At 61.9% G+C, this 19,909-nt stretch overlaps 2 protein-coding genes across 8 annotated transcripts; one reads left to right on the top strand and one right to left on the bottom strand.

Annotated features, from left to right (window-relative positions):
* The first annotated feature begins 605 nt into the window (after positions 1-605).
* On the top strand, positions 606-17,197 carry SYT7 (synaptotagmin 7). Of its 7 annotated transcripts, XM_015863193.3 has the most exons (13): positions 606-1,154; positions 6,372-6,475; positions 6,807-6,886; positions 7,527-7,658; positions 8,137-8,352; positions 10,340-10,696; positions 11,486-11,611; positions 13,194-13,329; positions 13,641-13,911; positions 13,993-14,162; positions 14,786-14,900; positions 15,001-15,200; positions 15,437-17,197. In XM_015863193.3, the coding sequence occupies exons 1-13, from the start codon at positions 1,124-1,126 to the stop codon at positions 15,539-15,541; spliced, it is 2,043 nt and encodes a 680-aa protein (XP_015718679.1). In that variant the 5' UTR covers positions 606-1,123; the 3' UTR covers positions 15,542-17,197. The 7 variants fall into 7 exon arrangements, with proteins under 7 accessions (XP_015718679.1, XP_085404132.1, XP_015718682.1 ...); XM_085548006.1 differs by lacking the exon at positions 11,486-11,611 and having other exon boundaries at positions 740-1,154; XM_085548007.1 differs by lacking the exon at positions 8,137-8,352 and having other exon boundaries at positions 934-1,154.
* A 1,495-nt stretch (positions 17,198-18,692) lies between these two features.
* LRRC10B (leucine rich repeat containing 10B) lies at positions 18,693-19,897 on the bottom strand. The gene has a single exon (XM_015863206.3). It carries the CDS (start codon positions 19,828-19,830, stop codon positions 18,817-18,819), a length of 1,014 nt encoding a protein of 337 aa, XP_015718692.1. The 5' UTR covers positions 19,831-19,897; the 3' UTR covers positions 18,693-18,816.
* Positions 19,898-19,909: the final 12 nt, after the last annotated feature.

Raw genomic sequence — 19,909 nt, 5'->3', positions numbered from 1 at the left:
CAGCACCGACTCCTGGTTTAGAGCAAGCTCTCTGTTCCCAGGAGGTGCTTGCCGACCCACAGCCACCCTGCGTGGGTTTAGCTCCAAGAACTCCCGAAATGCTGCGGGTTCGTGGCTGTGCCCGGCTCGGGATGGCTCCCACTGAGCCCCCTCCACTCGAGGCCGTACCCGTGGCTGCCATCAGACGCTGGGACGCGATCCCATCCAACTGCCCACGACGTGCGCGCACAAGAACAGCCCCCCAGCAGCCCCTCGGCCCCTCCGCCTCCACCGGGGAGGCTGCCCCAGGCCCACGGCCGCGGCCGCTCTCCGGGATTGAGGATGCAGGAAGATGCCGGCCCCGCTGTTTGCACACCGCCAGCAGCCGCTCTCCCGTTTGTTTGCTCTTCGTCTGCATCTCTATAGCAAATGTTAACGAGGCAATAAAAGCCGGGCGCAAATTGCCCAAGGGCGGGGATGGGAAGGGGAGGGAGGGGAGGAGGATGCCCCGCTCCGTGGCTCCACGTCTCCGCTCCGCGTTTTCCGCCGCCCTCCGCCGCCTCAGTGCCCGCAGAGCCCCGGCACCGGGAAAAGCGGGCGTGGAGCGGTGCGGAGTGGGGCTGCTCCGAGAGCCTGAGGGCTGGGAGCGTCGCGGGGCGGGCACCTGGCGCGTGTCCCCGCGGGATAGCGGGCAGGGTGCCGCACCCCGCGCGTGGCGCCGCGCATTAACGCGTCCGTGCGCTGGCTGCGCGTGTCCGCTCCCACCCCGCGCGTATCCCCGCCGCTCCCCGGGTGGGTCCCCAGAACCGGAGCCCCCCCCCCCCCCTCACCTTCTCCCCTCCCTTCCTCTCTCCCTCCCTCCCACCCTCCCCGCCGGCTGCAGTTTCCTCTCCCGCCAGCAGCGAGCAGCAAGTGGATGCGCGACCGTGGCACACACCCGCACACGCACCCGCACACACACGCACACGCAGAGCCGGCAGCAGGCAGCGGGCGGGCAGCGCCGAACACCGCGAGGCTCCCGGCTCCCCCCCGCCGCCGCATGCCGGCCCCGGCCGCTCCGCCGCCCCCCGCGGCCCCCGCACCCCGCGCCTCGCCGCCTCCCGCCGCCGCCGCCGTCTGATGAGCTCCGCCGAGCCTCGCCGCCATGTACCTCGACCCGGAGGCTGCGAGCGCAGGTGAGGCCGCCCCGCACCGGCACCGCGCCCCGCGGGTCCCCCCTTTTCTCGCGCTGCTCCGCCGAGAAAGTCAGCGCTGCCGCTTTCAAATGAGTCACGCTCCTGCGGAGCATCCCCCCCTTTCTCCCCTCCCCCTTCCCCCCGCGGTGCAGCCCCCGGCCTCGCAGCCCCCTCCCCGGTGGGATTCCGCAGCCCCCTCCTCTCCCCTCGCCCGTGCTGGGCTGCGTGCTTTGGGGAGGGGGCTTCAAGCCGCCGTTTTGCTGAGCTCACGCTCCCCGGGCACCGCTCGGCCCCGTCGTCACGAATGTGGGGCGCTGGCGGGGAGGAGGTGGCGGGCGTGCGGCCACCGCGGTGCCCGAACGGCAGTGTCACGGCGTGGCTCGGTGACAGCCTCCGGCAGAAGGACATGGGGACATCACGGGGGGACATCACCCAGCAGAGCACCGTGAGCCGCAGGCCTGCGGGATGCGGCCGCGCCGAGGGGCACCGTCACACATTGTCACCCATGGGGGGCGGCAGCGCTGACAGCCTTCGAGGGGATTCCGTCGCCACTGCCCAGCCGGGATGCCCTGCGGGATCAGCTGGTGGCCCAAGGTCACCCGGCAATGTGATGACAGCGGGGAGATGGGATGGGTCCCCAGGAGCCCCTCGCCCACCCCTTTTGCAGCCCAGGCTTTGCACCTGGATTCGTTCCCCCTCCAGTGTGCCCCAGATTTGCTCCCAGAATTATGTCCTCCTTGCCCCCTGCGGCTGCCGTGCCTCCACAAGGTGAGCACCGGGACACAGAGCACACACCCCTTCTGTCCCTCAGTCCCACTCGTGACTCTCCTACTACGTGGGGCATCCCTATGAAACCGGCCCAATAGCATCAGGGTGCCGCAGTGGCTGACACCAGGGAACCATCTGCTCTGCTCACTGCTCCTCTGCCTGCCCCTCTGCTGCTCTGTGGCTCCATTCCCCCCCTGGGTTTGGCACACCGTGGCCAAGCCACTGGATATAGGTAGCCCTGGGGACAGCTGGGGTGCCTGGAGGAGGACGGCTTAGGGACCAGGTGCCAGCAGCCCTTTCTCCCCAGTGCTGTGTTCCCTATGGGCACAACCAGTACCGTTGTCTTGGTTGTGAGGGAGATGCATGGGGTGAAGGGTGTAACTTCAGTGCCACCAGTGATGTGCACAATGGGTGAGACCTCCTCCTCCCCTCTCCTGCAGCAGCTGCGCCCGAATGCTCCATCCCCGTGGCCCAGACAGGTGCTGGGAGCTGTGGTCACAGCTCCCCACCTGCGTCCTCGTCCTCACTCCCCACCTGCGTCCTCGTCCCCACAGGTGCAGATAAATAACCCAGCGTGCTTTGCCAGGAGCCAGGCACCTGCTGTGCCCTGCACATTCCCTGCCTATGCCCACGTCCCCATGCGGCTCTGTCCTGTCCCCGTGGCAGTGGGGTGCCCGTAGGGCTGCCTGGGATGGGGACGGGGATAGAGATAGAGACAGGGATGAGCATAGAGATAAGGATACAGATGGGAATGGGAATGGAGATGGGGGAGGGGTCAGGGTCGGGGATGGGGACTGGAATGGAACAGTTGACGGGGACATGGGGACATAGGGACATGGGGATGGGGAGCTCTGGTCGATCCCCCAGTGCCAAGGAGCAGAGCGGAGCCAGAGGCTGCTTTCCTCCGCCTGATCTCGCGGCTTTTCAGCCTGCTGGGGAAGGGCGGGGAGAGAGAGGGGAATGAAGACAGATGCAGATAATATCGCTGCCACCCCCCAGCCCCTGGGGGGCTCGGCTCCAATATCTATTATAGATGAATTCAGCAGGGGAAGGGCTTTCGAAGAGCAGACAGTGAGGCTGGCGCGCGGTGGCTGTGTGCAAAGGCAGAGCGCCAGCCTGAGTGTTGAGCAGGGACAGCGGGGACCTGGGGACAAGGCTGAGGGCACACGCCGTGGGGCGTGGTATGTTGGGGACACGGCAGCTTTGTCCTGTGCTCCATGGTGCCATCATTCCATAACGATGCCCTGCACCGAGCTGTGAGCTCGTAGCGCCCCGGGAGCGTGCAAGGTCCCTCTGTCTCTGAGTATCATCCCTGGGCAGCTCCGCTCCCGGCCCTGCTGCAGGAGGGAGCGGGTCACCTTGGGGGGAGTTAATGAGGTTTGAAAGGGAAGCGGCCGATGGCGCTGCCGGAGACGGAGCCGAGGCATTGAGGGAGGGAGGGAGGGCACAGCATGTGGCACGGCTCTCTCTGACCAAGCCAGGTTACCCCTATGGTGGGATGCATGAAGATGGAGAGGGAGATGGGGACAAACCCTGCTGCCCCATAGGTGACCGTTCCCACTGTCCTGGGGTCTGAGTGCACCGCTGAGGGTGCAGCTCAGGGTCCCTCCGTGGAAGGGGGTGAGGAGGCTGTTACACAAAGGGCCATGTTTAGAGGAGACAGCTGGGGCTGAGCCGGAGCTGGGGGATGCAGGACGTCACAAGGATGTCAGGAGCTGGGACGCTGACAAAGGAGGCAGTGCTTGGTGTGATGACTGGGGATCTGTGGGGATGCAAAGTTCTGGGAGGGCTCAGGTGTTCAGCAGAAGCAGGAAGCACAAAGCAGAGAAACCACGCACATCTCCGGAAATCCTGAGCTGAAAATAACCTGACTGCAGGAGGGAGCTGGGGGAAGAGCACATCCATGTGCCATCCTCTGCGTGTGGATGCACCCAACCAACGTGGGCACGAGGACGTGGTGCCCTCGGGGTCCCCACCGCCCCACACTGTGCCGTGCTGCAGGAGGGGCTGTGGCACCAGGAGGGTGCAGTGCTGGTATTATGGAAAGGTGCCCATTGGCTGCCACCTTTTGCACCTGAAGTGTTGGCATTTCCAGCGGGTGCCAGAGGAGAGGGACTGGGGAGGTGTTGGGGGTCCCTGTGGCAGGCGGCTCGGTGTGGAGAGAGGCAGGGATGGACAGATTGACAGCTCCGGGGGCCGGCCAGATGGCTGGATGGAGAGACAGCTGTGTACGAGGGATGGACGGGTGGCTGGAGAGATGGATGGGTGCGTTGGAGAGGGGGCCGCGCGGATAGACAGACAAATGCACAGATGGAAAGCAGACGCCTGTTCCCATCCCTCTCGCCCTGGGCGCTCGTGAATGGCAGCAGGATGGAAACGGGTGCTGAAAGCGCGGCCAGCAGCTTAATGGGGTGGTCACCAGCAGCACCGGGCTGGGCGGGTGGCCGTGCTCACTCCGCACTCCCCTCCTGGGGGCTTCCATCCCGGCTCCCCCAGCATCCCGCACTGGAGAGCAAAGCTGCAAATTCACAGCTTCTCAGCTGCAGCCTAAAAATAAGAGCTTTGGGAAATATCTAGCAAATGAGTAGGAGGATGAGCAGGGGAGGAACGCGCAGCGTGGCACCAGGCGAGCGACAGCTGGGAAGCCCCGCTGTGCCACCGCGGCCACTTCGCTCCTGCCCCATCGCACGGCACGGCGCGGGGCGGCGCTCCTGTTGCGCACAGCGATGCTCTGAGCTCACACCCACCGGGACCGGGCGCCCCGTTTCCATCCCTTCTCTCCCCATCGCATCCCTCGGTGGCTGCGGGCACTCTTGGCACCCTCAACCGCTTCCCCTTCCGCTGCCGGCGCTTGGCACGCGGCAGAGCCTCGGCGCGGAGCCGTGCACGCCGGCTGCGGGGAGCGGCTGCGATCGCGCTTCCCGGGAGCGCAGCAGGCGGGGGTTATTTTGGGAGCTTCGGGGGGAGGCTCCGCGCTTTGCTACTCCCCGCACAACATTTGGGGAATTGGCCGTTTTCGGGCTCTGCGCCCAGAAATGAAGCGCTGTCAGCGTGACGCGGTCATAAGGTTGCCCACCCTTCCCAGCCAGGGGTTACATCTCCCCCCGTGCCACCTCTCTGCTCCCCGGGCAGCACCTGCAGCTGGGGACGAGCCGGGAGCTCTGCGCTCGGCTTCTCTGCTTAATTAAGCGATGCTAATTGACTGGAAAACAACTCATTGTGAGTGCTGCCGCAGCACAGCACAGCGGTGCCGGGGGCGTGTGACCCTGCGATGTCACCGGGGCAGGAGCCAAAGTCCCCTCGGTGACAGCATCCTCTGCTTTCTCCTTCTCTCTAAGAGGGATAATCCTCAGCGTCATGCCCGCAGCGCGTTGTCCTTCTCCTCTTTAATTTCCCTTTATGGGATTATACTGGAGATGAACTTGACCCTATGAGGAGTGGCAGCCACTGGCACAGGGCATGGTCCCTGCATCCATGCATTTGCATCATTGGAGCTGCATTTTGCAGCCTGGCATCCTTGCACCCTCCCATCCGCCCTTCCCTTGGGGATACAGCGGACACCAGAAGGGCAGAAGCACGGTGGATTCTCAGCACTGGGAGCACTGGCATGCAGTGCCAGGACGGTGTCCCATGTGTCACCATGTCACCATGGGGCAGCAGCCAGCAGGGCTCAGCCCCATTGCCTCCAGCGCTGTGCTAAGCGCCACACTCCTCCATGGCTCTTTCTAAATGTTAGAAATTAAGGGCTGGTCCCAAATTCCCTCCTAGGCAACAGTTGCTAAGCGGGTTCTATACACAGGGCCTCGTGACCAAGCGCCAGATCCCCCCCCGCCCCCTCTCCCTCCCGGCCCGGTTCTGTAGCACATGTGTGTCCCAGGTCCCCATCCTACAGTGCCACCCATCCCTGGTACCATCACCCACCAGCCCCACCCGGGCACCCGGATCCAGGGGCGCTCATTTAACTCTTATTGCCACCGTGCCTCCTACCTCGCCCCCCAGGAATGGGGGCTGCCAGTGCTTTGTCACCTGGTGTCCCCCCACAGGCAGGCGTGGGAGCAGGGCGTGGGGTCTGGCCGCCATGAGTCATGCAAGCTCCGGAGCCGCCGGCAAATTTCATTACAATAACAAGGGCTGCGGGTGAATTAATTATTAATCATTATTGTTTAATATTTATACTGCAGCACGGCTCAGGGTGGGCTCGCTCCGGCCTCTCTGTCCCCATTGGTGGTGGGGATGTCTGGGCATGGATGGCACCGTGGCGGGGTCACGCTCAGGGATGGGGTCCCAGCAGACCCCCGGAGTGCAATGGGGCAGGGTGGTGACCCTGCCATGTGTCCCTGGTGATCCACTTCCCATTTGTGCCCATGCCGCAGGTGCTGTGGGGTGGCCGTGGTTCCCCAGGAGGGCTGTCCATCCACCCAGGCTCAACTCTGCTCTGCTCCTCCCCAGGGGTTCCCTCCCGCGATGTCATCCTCGTCTCAGCCATCATCACCGTCAGCCTTAGCGTCACCATCGTACTGTGTGGCATCTGCCAGTGGTGCCAGCGCAGACTGGTAAGTGTCCGTGGGGCAGGGGGCAGGGGGCAGGTGGTGAGCACACCTGGGGGCAGTGTGCATGCTCCACTGTAGGACAGTTAACCTGTCCCCATCGCTGTGCCTGTGTCCCACTACAGCCTCCTAGCTCACTAATTGTGCTCCTGCCTGCTGAGCATCCATTGGAAATCACAGCGCTGCCCTGATTCCGAGCCCCAGTTCCTCCGTGTGTGCCACTGCATCCCTTACGCTGGGAATGGCAAATCAATTAACCCCGGGTCAATTAAGCCTAAAATTACCTCCTCCATCCTGGTGACAGCACCTGGTTCTGACCCCTCTGCTGTCCCCACAGGGAAAACGGTACAAGACATCCCTGGAGACTGTGGGCACACCAGATTCCAGCCGAGGCCGCAGTGAGAAGAAAACTATCAAGTAGGTGCCAACGCAGGGGGAGAGGGGCTGGGATGGCACTGCCACAGTGCCCTGCCTGCTGTCATCCACCAGGATCAGGGCATCCATGGGAGGACACTCTATGGGGACAGAGGTGGCTGTCCCAGTGACTCTTCTCGGCACATGGAGAGCTGCTGACCCCTTGGTTGGGGCAGAAGGGTCACCATGGCCCCTGGCAGCAGAGTGGGGTGCTGCTGTGGCACTGGAGCTGGGACGCACACAGGGGACACTCACACATCCTGTGGCACCGTGGGGATGGAGGACACAGGGCACAGGATGGGGTCCCTATGTGTCCAGACATGATGTGCCAAAAGGGAGCACACACAAAAGGGGGGGATGGTCCTGGCAATGGAACCCCCCTGTACTCACCGCTGCGTCCCTCTCCAGATCCAGCTGCCAGGACGCTGGGAAGCAGCCCTGCACTGCATTTCTCTAACCCTCTGCTCCCTTCTCTCCCCTCAGCCTGCTCCCATCTCTCTGCAGCCATCCGTCCGTCCATCCGTCTTGTCTGTTTCTCTCCACAGGGCCCAGGCGGGGCGGGGGGCTGTGCTCCCCCTGGCAGGAATTCAGCTTTCTCTCTTGTATTTCCCTCTTCTTTCTCCCTCCCCACGGTCTGCTGTAGCGATCTAGACAGAGACTTTTGGAATAACAATGACAACACAGTGCAGCAGAAATGGAGCTCGTACCCTCCCAAGGAGTTTATTCTAAACATTTCACCTTACGCCCCATACGGTGACCCGCGCCTTTCCCTCAAGTGAGTCTCTCCTTACCGGGCTATGACTACATGGGCAGCACCCACGCACCTTCCTCCTCCTCCTTCACCTCCTCCTCCTCCTCCCCCCCGGCCCCCATGGGCAGCCCCATGGAGACATGCAACCCCGGGGCCCCCTGCAGCGCGGGGTGGTGTTGCACGTTTGGGTACAGGGCTCCTTTCCCCGTTGTTTTTTGGTTTTTGTTCATTTCCCTTTTGGATTTGTACCATTCAGCCCCGCACGCCCTCCAGACCCGCCCCCCCCTCCCCCGCCCCCTTTATTTTATCCTTTTTTTTTTGGCTGTGCTGATGTCTCTCTCTCTCTCTCTCTGTCTGTCCGTCCCTTGTCTGTCTGTCCACCTCTGGCTCTGTGCCCTCCTCCTTGTCCCTCCGCACGCCGTGGCTCCCTGACACGTCCGTCTGTCTATCCGGCCCCTTTCCATGTCTGTCCTGGGGGGGTCCGTCTGCCGGCCCGGCCCAGTGGCTCTCTGTTATCAGGGGCTAAGCTGACGGCGTCGGCCACCGCAGGCTTGGCCGGGGACCGCGACGGCCGCCCCGGGGACAAGCAGCAGTGCGCCGAGGACGGCCTGAGGAGCAGCATCTCTGCGCACAGCGAGCCCGGCGCAGGGAAGGCAGCGAGGGGTCGCTGGCACACGGTGCAGAGCCACTTGGCCGCAGGGAAGCTCAGCCTGTCCAAGTGAGTGAGCACGCACAGCCCTCCCGGATGGATGTCCCTCCCTTCCCCCCTCCCGGGGGTGGGAGCAGGAGCCGCTCGCCCAGGTCCCCGCGGTGCTGGGACCGTGTGCCATCCACAGTGCAAACCCTTGCCAGGATGCATCAGATCTGAGCCTTAGGGGAAGAAATGGTGGCAGCAAGTTGCTGGCCGAGGTCTCTATATTCCCCACCTCCTCAAAATGGGGTTGCAGCAGCCCCTGATCCGTAGGGCACTGAGTTCAGATCCCAAAAACGCGCCGGCAAAGGATGTGGGGACGCCGGGGCTGGGCCCGGGGCAGCACGGCTGTGCTGGATGCTGCTGAACTCTGCAGGGTGCGTGATGCACCGAGCCAGGCATAGGGGGATGGACAGACTTAAGGGGATGGCGATGCCGCCCTCAAAGCCTTTGGGATTTTTTGGCATCTTTGTGCTCAGCCTACTTGTGTTCGGGTGTTGCTCTGGGGCAGGGTTCCTCTTGTGCAAGTCATCCCGGGCAGGAGCTATGCGGGTAGCACTTGGTGTCACCGCACTGTGGCCGCTCCGTGCCCTCCCGATTCCACCATCCGACGGCCGCTCAGTGCCGTCCTTCCGTCCCCATCTTACAGCCACTCAGTGCCCTCTGCTGGCACCATCTCTCGGCCACTCGGTGCCCTGGCGGTGCCATTATCCCACGGCCACTCGGTGCCCTCCCGGTGCCGCCGCCCCCCGGCCCCACAGTGTCCTGCAGGACCCCACGGGGACCGGTTTTGGGGCTGCAGTGCCCTGTCCCTGTTCGCCTCCCGTGTGGCACGTTGCCGGCAGATCCTGAGCCTCCAGCTGGCTTGGGGCCGAGCGGAGCCAGATTTAGTTTCCCGCGATGGAGAGGTTGTAAATGGAACTAATTTCAGATTTGATATGAAACTGAAAGGAGGTCGGCGGTGGGTGTGGAGGAGGCACAGCGCCCCACGTGCCTTTGGGCCCCAGGGGCCTCAGGGCCAGATCTGTCCCAGCTCTCCAGTCCCCTCCCTCTTCTCTCCTTTTCCCACCTCTCACTCTTTCTTCACCTCTATCTCTCTCTCTTTTTTTTTTTTTTATTACTCTATATATATATATATATACACACACACACACACATATATATATATATAATTTACTCTCCCTGCAGCTCTGCCTCCCTGCTGCTGCGATGCACAACGGCACAGCTTTGCCTCGCCAGCCCCTGGGCGACATAGAAGCCGTGGTGCTGTGGAGGGAGGCTGTTTCTGAAGGAGGCTCCCCCCTCACAAAGGACCCCCTCAAGGCTTTAACCAGGCTGGCTGGGCTGCATGCCCTCATTCAGCGCAATGGCACCGTACCATGCGCCTGCTGCTCTGCATGTGGGCAGCACCTGGGGCCTCACTTTGTCCCCATCCATGAAAGTCATGGGGCATCCCAAGGGTCCCCAACAGCAATGCGCATCCCCATCTGTGCCAACCCAATGGGATCCATCTGCTCTCCCCGCTGCTGTGTGCCTGTTGTGCTCTGCTCGTGCCCGGCTTCACCCTTGAGGACGCGTGGTGCGCTGTGCCATCCCGGCACGCTGCAGTGCTCTGAGGATGGTGGTGCTGAGCATCCCAGGAGCTGCTGTGCTGGGAGGGATGGGGTAATGGGGACAGGGCGGGCTGGCTGCGGCACGTGAGCAGGCGCCGTGGGGCACCGAGGGACCCGCCTTCCCACAGCAGCAGCCTCATTACGCAGCTGGCAGACGAGGTTGGGCAGGCGCTGCGAACGCACCGGGCAGGCGGTGGTGGTGAGATGGCAGCGCGGGAGCGCAGAGAGGCCGTGCTGCGGCCGGGAGGCAGAGAAACAGCTGGCTGTAGCCTCTGGCCCCTGCCGGAGCGCTCCCTGCACTGGGGCATCTTCTCGCTAACTCTCTTCTTTTCCTTCCTCCAATTTTGCCCCTTCACCTTCTTCTCCTTTCTCTCCTCTCCTCTGCCCTTCCTCTCCCTAAGTTTCGAGGACTCCACCCTGTCCACAGCCACTACCCTTGAGTATATCCCCACCTCAGCAGGCGATCCCAAATGCCAGAGGCCCCGCACGCTCATGCGCCAGCAAAGCCTGCAGCAGCCCCTCAGCCAGCACCAGCGCAGCAACCACAGCCAGCCGACCACCAGCCAGAGCCTGGGCCACCTCCAGGCCCACAGCAGCTCCTCCGGCAGCACCGGCAACCCCCGGGGCTCCCGCGGTGGCCAAGTGCGCCAGGGCATCGCTGCCGGCTCCAAGCAGCGCACGAGCCGCTCCAACCCCGGCAGCTGGGACCACGTGGTGGGGCAAATCCGCAACCGTGGCTTGGACATGAAGTCCTTCCTGTAAGTTCGCTCGCGGGCTTTTCTTCTCCCCGGCGGTTCCTCCAGGTTCGGGTAAAGCCTGCGGCGGGGGATCAGGGAGGTCACCTGGTCATGGTCACTTGGCTCGGCAACCATGGGTCCCGTCGGCTCCGTGGGATGCGGGGATGTTGCGGTGACGGTCCCCCTGTGCAGGGTGTCCGGCTGCGTGGCTCCAATCTCGGTGCTCGCTCAGGCTGCAGGGTGATTCACGTCACCGTCTGCTCTCCCCATACCTTGTTGCGCTCTGTTTGCCGTGGGATGCCGTCACTGCTCGGTGTATCCCATTCTCTGCATCCCTCCTGATGCCCCAGAGTCCCCTCAGCTGCAGGCATCCTGTTGTCCATCCCCAGCTCACTGCCAGTGGGGACTCCCTCCGTGCTCTGCTGTGTCCCACAGGCTCTGCCCTCTCCCTCCAGCTCCACTGGCCAGCCTCCTGATCGATAGCTGAGGCTCGCAAGCTGTCCCCAAGGTCACGTTGCTCTCTGTTTCTGTGGGTTCCATCCCCAGTTTGTGTGGGACCTCCACCCAGAGCTGGGATGCACCAAGTGAGCTACGACCATTCTGCTTTTGCTTTTTGCTCATCATTGTGGTGCCACTGTGGCCCCAGGATGCCGCTGGCACCTGTCACCCCACAGCCCTCGCCCACCCCCAGATGCCATTTCCTCCACAGGGGCCGCGCTCCCGGTCCATCCCCACCTGTAGTCCCCATCCTGATGCTGTGTTCTCCTCTCTCTTTCTCTCCCCCCGCCTCGCTCCCTCCCTGCCGGGCAGGGAAGGCCGGATGGTGGTGTTATCCCTGGTTTTGGGACTCTCAGAGCAAGATGACTTTGCCAATATCCCCGACCTGCAACCCGCTGGGACGCAGCCGAACCAGCCGAACGCTCAGGGGGACAAGAGGTAGGAGGAAGGAAGAGGGCAGTCCTGCAGGAGGACGAGACGCAGGGTGGAGGAGGAGGAGGAGGAGGCGGCCGGCCTCGCGGAGCGCCCAGGTTGGAGCGGCCAGGCAGCGGGCACGGCGACGGCTGCAGCTCTCCCCGCCGGAGTGGCGACGCCGAGCACACCCTGACCCCTTCCTCCCCATCCTTCCCTCCTTCCCTCTGTCCATCCCCATCCCCATCACTGCTGGCCGCATGCTGGGGAGGTGCACTGTGCCAGGAGAGGATGAGCTGCCGGGGCGAGGGGATCCCCAAAATGCTGAGCTGCACCGTGGTGCGCACGCAGGGATGGCTCCGTGGGAGCTGTGCCTTCACTCTAGGGCTCCTTTTGGGGCCTCCTCAAGCTCTCAAGTGGCAACAGGAGTCCTCATGCTGGTGGCAGTGCCACCTTAGAGGAGGGTGGCTGTTCCTCCCGGCACGATCGCCGTGTGATGGCAGTGGCCCCATTCTCTCCCGCCAGCTATTTTTACCCCGCTCGCCTTGATTTCGCTCCATGTTGTAGCACATTCCCCAGCGCCGCCGTCGCATGACCACCACTCCCATCTCCTTCCTCCATCCCGTGACCCCGCAGCAGGGATAGCTCTGCGCCTCGTGACGTCTCCGTCCATCTGTCCCCATCTCTCGGCTTCTTCCTTTCCTTGCAGCCCATCCTGGAGGAGCACCGCAGCACATCTCCTGTGCCAGCAGCTGACCTCTCCGTGCGTCCCGCTCCTCTCTCCCTTCCATCCCACCAGGCCCACTGCAGAAGATGCTCCTCCTCCCCTCTCTCGCTCTTCCTCCCTTTCTCTTGCTGGCTCGGCGCACACCACCAGGCAGCTCCAGGCACCAGCTCTCCACCTTTGCTCTGTTCTTAAACTGACTTTGCCTCCCCAGCTCTCTCTGTCCTTCCCGTCTGCCTGTGCGTGGGGGGCTGCCTCTGCGCTGCCTCCATCCCCCCCTGCCCCAGGTATCTGACATCTCCATCAGTGCTGCGTGTGCTTTCTGGGCCGATGGGTGTCTGCATGCCCGTGCCTTTTTCGCCCCCAGGGTTGGCACCGCCGTGCTCCGTCTGTCAATGTGTCCCTGTACCGTGTGCTATGCCCATAGCCAGGGCGCGCATCCCCTCCTTCCTTGGATCTGTCCCTGCCACTCTGTGCCCATGTCTCCATCATGCATCGTGGCAGCGTGGTCCTGGCGTGTGCCCATTGATGCTCTGTCCATTCACAACTCCATGCCCAGCTCCTGGGATCCAGACAGGGACAGATGGGGCTGAAGGACCCCACAGGGGTCAATGGTGACAGCAAAGGGGACACTAATCAGCCAGGCAGTGTGGCACAAAGCAACTGGGCTGAGCCACACTAAGGGGACTGGTGGCTGTGCCATACCACGATGGTGGCATGCCAAGTATGAGAGACCCAAGTGCTGGCACCAGGCTGTGGGCATCCAGGGCACTGGGCTGCTGCAGGATGCCAGCATCTTGCAGCCTGGATCTGGCACACCCTGTGCTGCAGGCACCTTCTGCTCCCCTCTGGCCCCACTCTAGGGCAATCCTTCTCTCTCCACAGGTTGCCAGCTGGTGGCAAGGCAGTGAACACAGCACCTGTGCCTGGGCAGACACAGCAGGATGAGTCCGATCGCAAGACGGAGCCGCACTCCTCTGTCTCCGACCTGGTGAACTCCCTGACCAGTGAGATGCTTATGGTGGGTCCTGGGGTGGGAAGGGGCTCTGCCATGGGGTTGGCTGCCCCTCCTCCAGCCGCAGCTTGCTGGCTGTGACCCTCTCGTGGGGATGTGAGGGCTGTGCTGTCAGGAGGGATTTGGCTAATTGGTGCTCCCCGTTCTGCCGGAGTGGAGCCAGGGGTCAGCTGAGGAGATGCCCACGGGCGGGAGATGGGAGATGGGCTGATGCCTGCTGACAGCCACCAAACTTAAGGAGCTCTGTGCAGCATTGGCCATAGCAGCTGGGATGGGAGCAGCAGCCTCACTCACTGCTCCTCATCCCTTCCTCACAGCTTTCTCCAGGCTCCGAGGATGACGAAGGCCATGACGGCTCCAGCCGGGAGAACCTGGGCCGCATCCAGTTCAGCGTGGGCTACAATTTCCAGGAGTCCACCCTGACTGTCAAGATCATGAAGGCGCAGGAGCTGCCAGCCAAGGACTTCAGCGGCACCAGTGACCCCTTTGTCAAGATCTACCTGCTACCCGACAAGAAGCACAAGCTGGAAACCAAGGTGAAGCGGAAGAACCTCAACCCGCACTGGAATGAGACTTTCCTCTTTGAAGGTATGGGCTGGGAGGGAATGGGATGGAGAGGGCCCACCAACCTCTATGGATATCACTTCATGGCCTCCATCTCTGGTGCAGGGTTCCCCTACGAGAAAGTGGTGCAGCGGGTGCTGTACCTTCAGGTCCTGGACTATGACCGCTTCAGCCGTAACGACCCCATTGGGGAGGTGTCCATCCCCCTCAACAAGGTGGACCTCACCCAGATGCAGACCTTCTGGAAGGACCTGAAGCCCTGCAGTGATGGCAGCGTAAGACCCATGGGAAGGGGTCCCTGGGGGGCTGTGCCTGTCCTACTGATGTCCCAATAGGTTTAAGTCCTCATTTGGGTCAAAATGAAGTGTTTTGGGCAGACCTAAAATGAAAGCTTTCTTTCCCTTTTGCAGGAAATGTCCCACTTGGGGCTGGCCCCAAAAGGGACACACTGGGGAGGGCCCCGAGATGTCCCACTGAAGTTGGCCCAATGTGTCCTACCAGGGCTGACCCCAGAAATGTCCAACTAGGAATGACCCCAAAAAGGTCCCTTGAGGGTTGTCACTAAAACATCCCACTGGGGGTGGCCCCAAGAGCATCTCAATGGTGATGACTGCCAAAACATCCCACTGGGGATGGCCCCAGAACATCCCCCTGGCAATGGCCCCCAAAATGTCCCACTGCTGGTGACGCCAGAACATTCCCCTCTTGATGGCCACTCTTCCTTCTGCCCAGCCCCAAAGCCCAGTCTTGGGGCAGCTCTTGGTGCCCCCTTTCCACCACCCAGGCAGGCCACCTAGTGGGACCCTGAGGGCTTCGGGTGCCCAGCAGGGCGGGGGGCTATCCCAGGGTGCCCCTCTTAGGGCTGGGGAGGCCCTGACAGCCTCTATGTGCCCCACAGGGCAGCCGAGGGGAGCTCCTGCTGTCACTGTGCTACAACCCCTCCGCCAACTCCATCGTGGTGAATATCATCAAGGCACGGAATCTCAAAGCCATGGACATCGGGGGCACATCAGGTATGAGCAAGTTGGGCATCATCCCCAGTGCTCAGCATGGGGGTCCGGGATGGCGCTGCCCGCCTGGCTGGAGCTGAGCCCAACCACACTGTGCCCCCAGATCCCTATGTGAAGGTGTGGTTGATGTACAAGGACAAGCGGGTGGAGAAGAAGAAGACGGTGGTGATGAAGAGGTGCTTAAACCCTGTCTTCAACGAGTCCTTCTCCTTTGACATCCCCACGGAGCGACTGCGTGAGACCACCATTGTCATCACCGTCATGGACAAGGACAGGCTGAGCCGCAACGATGTCATTGGCAAGGTGGGTCACTGCCTTGGTGCCCCCACCATGGCGGAGGCAAAAGGCAGGCAACCAAGGTCTAATTTGTTTGAAGCTAGAGGTGATAAATGAGCACAATTGCTGTTGCCATGGAGAGGCACCACATTGAGTCTATGGGGGGCTCGCAGGGGGAGTGCAGGGGTACTGTTGTCCCCAAGGGGTTGGATGGATGGGTGGATGGACTACTGCGTAGTGTTGATGTCCTGTGTCCCCTGCAGATCTACCTGTCCTGGAAGAGTGGCCCTGGTGAGGTGAAGCACTGGAAGGACATGATTGCACGGCCCCGGCAGGCGGTGGCTCAGTGGCACCAGCTGAAAGCCTGAACCTCCAAGTGTTGGGGACGGTGCTGGGGACGATGCTGGGGACATCCCTGTCCTCATGTCCCTGCTGCAAGGCAGGACTTGTGCGAGTGCTTCCAGCCACAGTCCCCAGAGCCCTCATCCCAGCGTCACCCCACATTTTGGGAGGCTGCTGGAGTAATGGAGGGGGGGGGGGGGGTGGTCCAAGCCAAGCTCTCCCCCTTCCCACTCAACACAAGCTCTCCCAGCCGCCAGCGTCACCCCAGTGGGATGATGTCCCCACACCCTGCCCCGTCCCCACCCCGGGGACACCCGAGGGATTGGAAGCCATGCCGCGGTTCGTTTGCCAAAGCGGGAGCATTCATCACTGCCTCCGGTGGGGTTCGCTGCTTTCCCTCCCTCCTGGCTCATCCCCTGCCCCCTTGCACCATTCCACCACATTGTGTCCGCCCTGGTGGGAGCACCTGGCAGGGTGTCCCCTCCTGGGCTGACATGCACCACTTTCCTTGTGAGGATGGAGCAGTGCCATCAGAGCCATCCCCGTTGTCATTGTCCCCACTGGTGGCTTTGGGGGCTGACACAGTGTCAGCAGTGTCCATAAGGTCCCTGGCACCTCCCCACTGTCACTGTGTTGGACATCACTGATGCTGGGTACCGATGGGGTGGGTGCCATAGGAGCGCAGATGGCACTGCTTGCTGTCCCTCCAAGGGCTCCCTGCTCTGCTGGGTGTCAGGGGTAAGGCAGTCAGCGGGTGTCCCCAGAGTCCCTTGGGTACACCGCAAAGCTCTCCAGCAGGGCACGGGCCATCCCCTGCCCACCTGGGGACACCATGGGGACTCTGCACCCCCAGTCTTCCTGCTGCCACCTGGCACTTGTCCCCACAGATGGGACATCCCCATGGTCGGGACATCCCCAGGATGGGACATCCTCATGGTTGGGACCTTCCCGTGAGCCTCAGTAGGAGTTCATTCATCATGTGGGGGACCCCGTGCCAAACCCAAGAGCAGCCATCACAGGGGTGCTGCCCTTCCAAGTGGCCCTGGGGACACAGTGGCACCATCCTACCCACAGTCCACCGGAGAGCCCCATTAGGCCATTATGGACAATCTGGAGTGAAGTCATAATTCTGTTACGACAGTAATAATAGTAATAATAATAATGATGATGACGACGATGCTTTTAGGGACATTTGTATTTTTACAACATCCTCTCTTTTTTTAACCTAACGGAGGAGAGCCACGCACCCGGGGAAGGGCCGCACTGAGCTGAGGGGTGAGGGGTTCCCAAAGCAGGGAGTGGGGCAGGGTGCCCACATCCCCCCCCCCTACCCCACCCCCCATCATCTCGGGACCGTGTGTTCATTTTTAACTCTAGAGCTCTTAGCCGTGGTCTTGTTCAGGTCTTTCTCTCTCTCTCTCTCTCTTCTTTCATGTGATGGTAACATCCAACTGGTGTGTAAAATACAAACAAACAACCAAAAACACACACACACAAAAAAAAAAAAAAAAAAAAAAAGGAAAAAAAAATAAAACAACAAAAAGAGATGAAGCACCGGGATGGGGGGGGTGGGGGGGCAGCCTGGTGGAGGCCTCTTTGCAGAATCCTATTTTTAGGGAGCGGGGACCCTCGTTTTCTGGAGGCAGCTCCCACTCTTGGTAATAAAGGACTGTGTGAATCTGCCCGTTTAACCTTCTCCTTACGGGGTGGGGGTTAAGGGGAGGGCAGGTTTGGGGATGGGGATGAGGTTTGGGGGTGGGATTGCGGATGGGGTTTTGGAAATGGGGTTTGGGAATAGATTTAAAGATGGTTGGATGTGGCTTGGGATGGGTTTGGGGGGTGAGATTTGGGCTCGTTTCCCTCAGCAGGTTCTGTACATCCAGGGCACAAAGCCACCATGCCCAGCACAGTGCCTGTCCCCAGCGTAGGGTGCTGGCAGCACAAACAAGGCTCAAGTTGCTGTGATAAATAATTGTGTGGATGCTGCTCTTGAATAAATAAAAGAAATTCCAGATGCAGGGCTGGTGGAGAGACGCACAGTCGGCTCTGATGGAAAACGGCTCCTTTCTGGTGCCAAAACAGGGGACAAAGCAGGGCCCTGGTGCCACTGGCTTAGGACTGCACCCCGCTGAGCCACAGCTCAGGGTTTTGGCAGCATAGAGCCCTGGGTAGCAGCAGGGTTATGGCAGAGCCTGGGTTTCTGTGGCATCATTGCAGCGATCCCCGGCGTCCGCAGTCAGCGGGAGCAGATGGAAATAGCAGCACGTTCCCAGCTGCAAAACATGTATGGGGATCTGTGAGCAGGCGGAGAGGGATATATATAGAGACAGACGTATGGATGATGCACCGCAACGGGGCTGGCACCCAAAACGCTTCCAATGCCCACAGCAGGTCCTGGATCCCAGCCCCGTCCCAGCACAAATCCCAAAGCTCAGAGGGATGGAGAATCAGAATGCGGTGGGTAAAAGGCATTGGAAAGGCAGGGAGCCCCTGCAAGCATCGCAACCTGTGGCTGGTGGCAACCAGGGAAGACCCAGACTCCAAAAAGGTGACCAAAGCCCCACGTTGGGTTTTATCAACCCCTGTCATGGCAGCGGCTGCCAGGGCTCCCAGGCATCCCACTGCTTCCTCACAGCCCTAACAATAGCTGGAAAGGAAAAAGGACGTGGAAGGCAAGCAAGCTGACTGGCAGCCTCCAACCCCAACCCTCTGCAATCAGCACTGGATGTGCAGTGCAGTCAGTGAGCCCAAGAGCTTGGGGATGGGATTGTATCCAGACATATAAACCAGAATTAAGGCCACGCACTTCACTCACAGCCCTTTCCCAGTAACATGCCCCCCCAGCCCAAGATCTGACCCTACTACCTTTCTCACACCACATTTGTGATTCTCACTGCCAAACACAGCTGCACACCGTGAGCCTGCAGCCTCAGTGCTTCTTCTAAGGCATGGCATGGAGCTCCCCTGCATGGAGAAGGCTGGAGGTGAGGTTTTCCTTTGCCTTCTTCCTAGATCTGGAGGAGATCAGCATACAAAACTTTGTGCAGTCACCCCAAAACTCAATGGGCAGCAGGGTCCGTGAGCCAGTGCTGCTTTCTCCTCCCTCAGCCAAGGAGGCAGGAGCAGAGGGAATCCATAGAGGTGGTGCCATAGGAAGCACGCAGAGCTGTGCTGCACATCCTCAGGGCAGAGTTACCACACAATGAGCGGAGCGATGCAAGGACTGCGCCCTGTGCCTATATGGGATGCTCTAAAGCACCCTGTGCTCCTCAGATCTGGCTCTCAGTGGCTCCACAACCCCTCATGGGGCATCCTCCAGCAACGAGGATCCATCACCCTGGGGGATCTTCTCAGCACCTTCCTCCTCCTCTTCCTCCAGCTGCTGTTGTTCCCGCAGCCGCTCCTCCCGTGCCTCCATGTACTCCACGGCCCCGCTGCCCACCAGCCGCACCGTGTCAGCCACGCAGGGCGGCTGTCGCACGGGGTTGTGGTCATAGGAGAGCAGGCAGAGGCCGGCCAGGCCCCGCAGGTCGGGGAAGTGGGCGATGCGGTTACGGTCCAGGTCCAGGACGCGGAGCTGGGCCATGCGCAGCAGCACCAGAGGGAAGTGTTGGAAGCGGTTGCCATAGAGCCAGAGGCCCTGCAGGTTGGCCATGCGGGGCAGGACGGAGGGCAGGCGAGCCAGGCGGTTGTCTCCCAGCTGCAGGCTGCGCAGGTCGGGCAGGCCCAGCAGGACATGGGGGAAGCGAGCCATGAAGTTGCCCTCCAGCCAGAGGCAGCGCAGGCTCTGCAGGTGGCCAAAGGAAGCAGGCAGCCCCTGCAGCCCATTGCGGCCCAGGTAGAGATAGGCCAGGCAGGGCAGCTGGCACAAGGCCTCGGGCACCTCCATCAGCTCGTTGCCATCCAGCGCCAGTGTGCGGAGGTGCTGCAGGGACGCCAGCTCATCGGGCACATCGCGCAGCCCGGCACCACTCAGGTACAGCTTGCGAAGCCCATGCAACTCCCACAGAGCTGGGGGCAGCCGCCCACCCCGAGCCTCCAGCCGCTGCTCCACGCCTGCAGGGCCCTCGGCGGAGATCGGACACGTGGAAGCGCCGCTGCCCATCGCCTCCAAATGTGGACAACGGCGCTGGAGCAACGCACTACGGAGTGGGGGGCGGGGACAACTGGAAGCGGCCCCGCCCCCTCTGCTTCGGGTCCCGCCCCCCAGCCCTAAGGCTGAGTCCCACCCCCAGGTACAACCGCTGCCAGCACGGCCCCCTGTATTCCAGGGATCCCACCGTCCCGGGCCATGGGGGGGTCCTGCAGCCCCCATAGAAATCTTTGAGGTTCCCACAGTGCTGCACCAAGGTGATGCCTGGTCCCAGGGCAGGGACCATAGCTTGGCATGGGGA

The sequence above is a fragment of the Coturnix japonica genome, chromosome 5 (genome assembly GCF_054131305.1).
Source record: "Coturnix japonica strain WE chromosome 5, WE-NBRP24, whole genome shotgun sequence".
Lineage (NCBI taxonomy): Eukaryota > Metazoa > Chordata > Aves > Galliformes > Phasianidae > Coturnix > Coturnix japonica.
Note: the sequence above shows the minus strand (reverse complement) of the source record. Positions and strands in the feature narration are given on the sequence as shown.

Coding starts and splice junctions, on each gene's coding strand:
- SYT7 (XM_015863193.3), top strand. CDS start 1,124: ATGTACCTCGACCCGGAGGCTGCGAGCGCAG. Junction 6,887..7,526: donor AGTGAGAAGAAAACTATCAA/GTAGGTGCCAAC, acceptor GGTCTGCTGTAG/CGATCTAGACAGAGACTTTT. Junction 11,612..13,193: donor AACGCTCAGGGGGACAAGAG/GTAGGAGGAAGG, acceptor CTCTCTCCACAG/GTTGCCAGCTGGTGGCAAGG.
- LRRC10B (XM_015863206.3), bottom strand. CDS start 19,830: ATGGGGGCTGCAGGACCCCCCCATGGCCCGGGACGGTGGGATCCCTGG.